This window comes from Papilio polytes, unplaced genomic scaffold (genome assembly GCF_000836215.1).
Source record: "Papilio polytes unplaced genomic scaffold, Ppol_1.0 DF824247.1, whole genome shotgun sequence".
Classification (NCBI taxonomy): domain Eukaryota; kingdom Metazoa; phylum Arthropoda; class Insecta; order Lepidoptera; family Papilionidae; genus Papilio; species Papilio polytes.
This window is the reverse complement of record NW_013524957.1, coordinates 28,351-34,849: the sequence shown is the minus strand read 5'-3', so window position 1 is coordinate 34,849 and position 6,499 is coordinate 28,351. Positions and strand designations below refer to the sequence as shown.

Genomic DNA, 6,499 nt, shown 5'->3' with positions numbered 1-6,499 from the left:
AGTTTTGATGTCGAATTACAGTCTGAGTTGTTTTTTGAATGAGTTCAAAGGACTTTTTGTTCAGTCAAGTTGTAAATGCGAAATATTTCTGAGAATTTCCAGAAGTTTAATTCATGTTACTTGAAAATAAGTTATCAATCACATAACTTTGTAAGTAAGCTTATTTTTTGTTAGCGATTCTTTCTCATTAGACTTTGTTTTTCTGTCCAAATGTTGTATCACAATCGTTTGTTCGTCATTCGGTATTCCACTAATCAGTTGTAACTTCGACAACATGGTAGAATTTAGTAAAAGTCTTTATTACTACTTTATGTTGCGTTATTCCGGAAACTTGTAATAATGTATTTGTGAATATGTTACATATAAAGGACAAAATCGCAGGCAAAAGACGCGCTGGAAGAAGAAAGAAATCGTGATTGCGAAATATCAGGGAGTGGACGAATATTGCCAGCGTAGAACACCTACTTCGCTTGGCACAAGACCGGGGCAAGTTCGTTGAGCTGACGGCTCCATTAATGGAGAGGTACTTAGAGAGAGATAAGTAACATAATTAAACAATGAGATAGAAATTAAATAGTTTTATGTCTGATTCGGTAAATAAATAAATGTTTAATGTAGACGGCTTTTTTCATTTTTTCGCTTTTTAAATTTGTTTTTAATATTCTTTTCAGGTCTATCATTATTTTTGTAGTCTTGTGTCAATTTTGATGGGATTATTGATGCAAAAGCTGTTACGACTATGACTCGATGGTGTAGACAGTTATAATGAAGTCCAAGAATGCTTTGTTTTAACACCTTTCATGCCCCTACACGATAATCGTTACAATCCTTGTATATACTAAAGTAATTCTTATTTATTTGGTAAATAAAACAAACAACAAAAATAGGAACTTTTTTATTTACAAAAAAATACTATTTACAAAATGAAAAGCTCAAAAAAAAAACTAATTTATACACTAAATACGACATGGCAACTTGAGCAAATCTTAAGTAGAGTTTATTATGAATCACGAAGTCTTATGTTATTCTCAACTTAGATGTACCTTTTTTTATAATTTACATGAAGAATTACTAATATTTCATACGAAGGCAAGGAAAAAAATGAGGCAAAACCGTAGCAAAGAACAGTATTGCAAATTATTCAATAGTGTATGTTTAAATAATAGCAGTACTGCTCCGTCTACTGCTCTGCCACAATGTTCCGCCCTCGTGGGAAACTAAGTTAATAACAGATAACTTAATGAGGACCGATAACTTGATGAAAGTGTGGTTACCGCCATTACTACTGCAAACGATGGAAATTTTAAGAGCTTGTGGTTTTTAGAATTTGCGTAATGACCCGTGAACGTTGAAACTTCAATTTACATTAGAATATTAATGTAAGCAAAATACTCTGGTTCATACAGTTTTTTCACTTTTTTGGTCCCCTGTTATTGAATATTAATACTTTGAATGTGAAAGTTTAAGACTTTTTGATGTAAGAATAATAAATCAAATTTCATTATCAAAATATAAGGAATGTTTTATCACATTTTTTTGGAATGAAATAACATAGAAATCGTACATTTAAAAGTATACTCGGATACAAAAACTCTTACCAAAACTTATCTAACAATTCCTGTGTTTGTTTGTGACAGATTTGTAAATCACAAATCTAACCCTGCATCTGTTGCTGTCAATTAGTAAATTCGTGAGTTCGCTACAAACGGAGCTCTTCCTCCGATTCACTGTCACTCGTGTACTTGATCGCTTTGTGTATCTCCTCTTCGATCTCCAACGCGCTCTGATGCTTATCATCAACAGCCAACTTGTTGTAAGCAACATTTATATTCGATTTATAATGCGATCGATTGAAGCAGCATTTATCATTCAAATAAACATAAAATCCTATGAAGATAAATGATATTAATACAATAACCAAGACAATGTTTAGATTGTAATGCCAGTTGGCATTCGTTATCTGTGGAAGAACTGTATTCGGGTAGCAATAGAATTTAGATTCGGTATCGGTTAAATTGAACAACTGAGCATCGTCTAAACAAGATGTACACTGACTGCTGTGAGGGCCCGAGCATGTCCCGCAGGTGTAGTGACAAGGGAGACATAAAAGGGGTGCTTTCTCTTTAGTTTCTGATCGTGGTTCCATATCTAAAGCCTCTGTGGCTGTAGGTCCAGGCTTACTCGCAGCTTGCTCAGAGAAATATGTTAGATTCCGTCTCCTCGAGCTGCGTTCCATCAGAATCTCGCTGGCGTACGTGCCGTCCGGACATCTGGTATGACATCGACCGTCGTACAAGTGCAAACCCTTCGCGCATTCTAATGGAAGAGAGAACATAATCGTTTAATTAGAATGTTATATGAGTTGGATATTCTCCGCCACCAGCCAGCACCGCCGTCCATGCATGATGCCATCCTCAGCCGAATGATGCAGATGTTGCGCCGAAGTCACTTACAAAGGATTTAAGAATAAGGATTGAGGAAGTTTGAGGAATGGTAATTAGAATCTCGTCACTGATCTCAAATAACTTTGTCTATGGCAGATGTTTTGTCATACGACGAAGATGCAAACATTTGAGGCATGCAATGGAAGGTGTACAAAATTAAATGAAATCAGGTGATTGCAACAATTAGAACAAGCTACAGAAGAATTAAAATATGGTGCTTTAAAGAGCTATTAACCTTCACACTTAGAGTCGTAAATGCTTACTTAACAACCCTTAGTATAACAACACTAAGGAATTTTTAAATAACCATTACGTTTCTGAGTGAGATAGTAAGTGTGGCAGCAAGAAACATAAATAAGCATTAGTAAGCGATTAAAAGCAAAGCGGTCATGCAATACAAAACGTCATAACATCACAAATATTTGCATAATCTTATAAAATAAAAATACTTATAAAAAACCTATAAATCGACATGTCTATGGCCAAAGCTGCGATCAGAGACAAGACTCAACTACCACTTATAATAAAATTTTGTCTTTTTAGGAAACATTTTTTTATTTTTTTCCTTTCACATCAGATTCGATATATACAAATTATAGTAACATTTACAATAATAAATACAGTTCACGATTACCTATAAGATGACCACTATTAACAATTTTACACTTAAATAGTAAAACTGTTATAAAAATGAGCTTTACCCATCGAACCGCACTTCGAACTGATTGTCACAGTTTATAGCTTTGAAAATTATACTCTTTTGTTGCTTGAAACATCTTAGTTGAATTAAAAATACTTTCGTAGTACCCAAAACAAGAGTTGGCACATCGTACAGTCTTGTACTCTTATCCCCAATGTGCCAACTCAAATTTAAAATACTTTAAAGTATTTATGTCTTGTCAAAGGAGTATAACTTTTAAAGACCATATACAATTTACCTTACAAACCGATCTTATAATAACTTTACATCGATTCTCATACAGTAATTTAGTTTATCTACCAGTCAATGAGTAACGAGCGATCAGTCGTTCCTAACACGTATGAATCTGAGCAAATTTGTACAAGTCTCCAAATTTATTTTTATTATACCCATATGATAGTTCTATCTTAATTATATTTACATGTGTAATGTAGTACTATATTAACGGATTGGCAATCGAAGCTATGATCACAACCACATAGACAATAGTTTAAGAGTTCCACTGATACACGAATACTCAAAATAGCGTATCGCGAAAACGAAGTGAAACCGTAGCGAAATGCAATATATGTAGCAATTTAAGATTGGAAAACGGTAATAAGAGTACGTTCTTTAACGATTCGCTAAAACTAACCAAGAAAATTTCATACTAAATTTCAACTCGCTTCGGTTTGGATTTGCTGTTACGGCAATGTGCTAAGCCTTAACCGATCAGAAGGGGACTGTTTCGTTAAAATTATTTATCATAGCAAAATCTTTAACATGAAAATTTGTTACAAATTTTGCATAAATCTCAAGTTTAAAAAACTCAAATGAGGTAGATAGAGATAGCTACTTCTATCCGCTATCCATCAATTATTTAATGAGAAAGGAAAAGTGGCTGTAGATAATCGAAGAACGGCAACTCAATTTGGGTATTCTAAAAGGATATCTCAATCTCGAAAAACATTTTGAATATTGAACATATAATATATAAACTAAAGTATCTTAACACGTAACTAATTCAATTTATAACAATAGATATGTGTACCATGACTCCTTGCAAGCAAATTGTTGCGGAATTATCGCCTTTTCATTTGTAATAGCAAATAAATATTGTTGAATATAAACTATTCATAAAATGTAGGTACATAACAAAGATTTCTATCTACATAAAGATGCAACATTTTGGAATCGATTTACTACGGCAGTGATTATTCAAAAATGCATCTAATACTATTAAAGAAAACATGATTAACTAAAAACGTCCTATGTAATCGTGGGCTCTTTTTATATTGATAAATAAAAAACAAGATTGACAATTTAAAATTAGAGTATGTCGAATAACAATGAACACACTAAAAAATAGAAGTGAAAGTTGAAAACAACAGAAACTAACAAATTGTAAAGACATTGTAAAAAGAGTCATTATGTAATTCTTAAAAATTAGTACTAGACCTGTACTTGGATTGAATTATCATCAATATAAAATCAATAAACCCAATTAAAAATAAAAGTATTTAAAATATACAAAACGGATATTTTAATTATGAAAGCAACGAAGGTAATTAACACCTTATTTAGTTTGGAAGTCGCTGCATACGACAAACTACAAAGTGGAAGACATTCAGTGAAGAATCAATAAATATTTCAATGGATTCTCTACAAGTTTACGAGCTTTCAAGAAACGAGAAAATAAACATAACCTACGAAATTATAACTTAACTGTAATATATCGTTTAATTATAATATAAGTTAACTAATATTAGAGATAAAATTGTCGATCCAAAATGTTACACCGTAATAACAGTAACACGAATAATAGGCCATTGGCTAGGCTTGGTTTTGTGCATTGTAGACTGTAAATAACAAACTTATATTCATTTAGATAAATTAATTATTACTGTTATATATTTAACAAAAGACTCACTAAAACTAAATAATCATTCTCATCTATTTCCAATAAATAATTTACATAAGAATGGTTTCGTACCAAACAAGTAAATGCGTTTTTATTTGGCAATAGTTTAAAATTGATATATTAAAATCAATGCTCCATAAAATGGATAAATAATATCACTTTTTAGCTACATTTGTTATGTTTAAAATTATTATAACCTACATAGAAAGAAACGATTTGTATAAAAGAATAACAAAACTGTAAAATGAAATTCTGATGAAATGTATGTGTAAAAACGTATTGTTGTCTTTATTTTTTTTTAAAGAATAAAAAAGACGTCATTATATATTTGTATATTTCTTTTAGTTACAACAATCACGTGTAATAACATCTTGAAGTACAGAATACTCTGTGAAGGTTTAATAGGTTATCTATATTCTGATTTTATTCCGACCTTCAACAGCTAAAACGTTCCGTTCCACAAAAAGATTTTTATTATTTCAATTAAATTGTTGAACATAGTATACTATATCGAAAAAGGTATACTTTATGTTGCTGTAATAATATATATATAAAAAGAGCAAATTATAACCTGAACTAATTTCATTATTATATTTTAATGACACAAAAAGTTTTATAACTTAAAAGGACGTGAAATTTAGCGGTGTTAGAACGGAACGTCTTTGACAGTGGCGCTAACTGTCATGTAAAAAATGATATTGTATAATCTACGTTAAATGTGAAATCGTTTTCTTACACGATTCGGTGATCACTCGCCATTCTATCAAGTAATCATAATTTCAATGCAATTACTTTTTAAAATGGACGTAATAGGTTTTTACATTTTATTATTACAACGTAATTGCACTTGTTCTTTAGCTCTTTAATGCGTTAGAAAGAATTGTCACTAAATTAGAGGTTATTTGAGCTAACAACTAAGTTTAAAGTTTTAGTCGTAACACTAGTAGTGGCAATTATCTGTACTAATAGTACGAGACTTCGGGATGGTTTCCGCTATGTATTTTGTATTGACAAAGATAATATAAATACATATATATTGTATACGACTAACAAAATTCAGGCCCAGAATATCATCATATACAATTTATTATGCAGATTATTATGCGAAATTTGGAACACAAAATCGGCGTGGGTTTAGAAATTTCTGGACCTTACAATTATTATGCTTAATATATCTAACACTCACCATTACAACTAAAATCTAAAATTACGACACCCCAATAAATCGGGTTACTGTAAATATTCCTTGGATACCTAAGATATACCACAACTTGTAAGTTTTAAAGTAAATATCGGATTTAGGTCTATGATCGGACAGCGGCCGTTACTCAGATTGTTTGTATCTATAACATCAACAATTTATTCGGTCAATTATAAATACATATTACAAATTGAAAACATACAACTGATCATTTACTTTTTGATTTTTAGAAGGACGGCAAGCAGTTATGTAAA

The 6,499-nt window shown here is 31.3% G+C and overlaps 1 protein-coding gene across 1 annotated transcript in view; it reads right to left on the bottom strand.

Moving 5' to 3' along the window:
- Window positions 1-1,593: 1,593 nt before the first annotated feature.
- Window positions 1,594-6,499, bottom strand: part of LOC106110216 (furin-like protease 1) — a gene marked incomplete at its 5' end in the record, with an annotated part of 17,156 nt that continues 12,250 nt past the window's right edge. Inside the window, one exon of the mRNA XM_013291955.1 lies at window positions 1,594-2,316. Coding sequence (XP_013147409.1) covers window positions 1,700-2,316 — 617 coding nt within the window. The remainder of the gene's footprint in view (window positions 2,317-6,499) is intronic.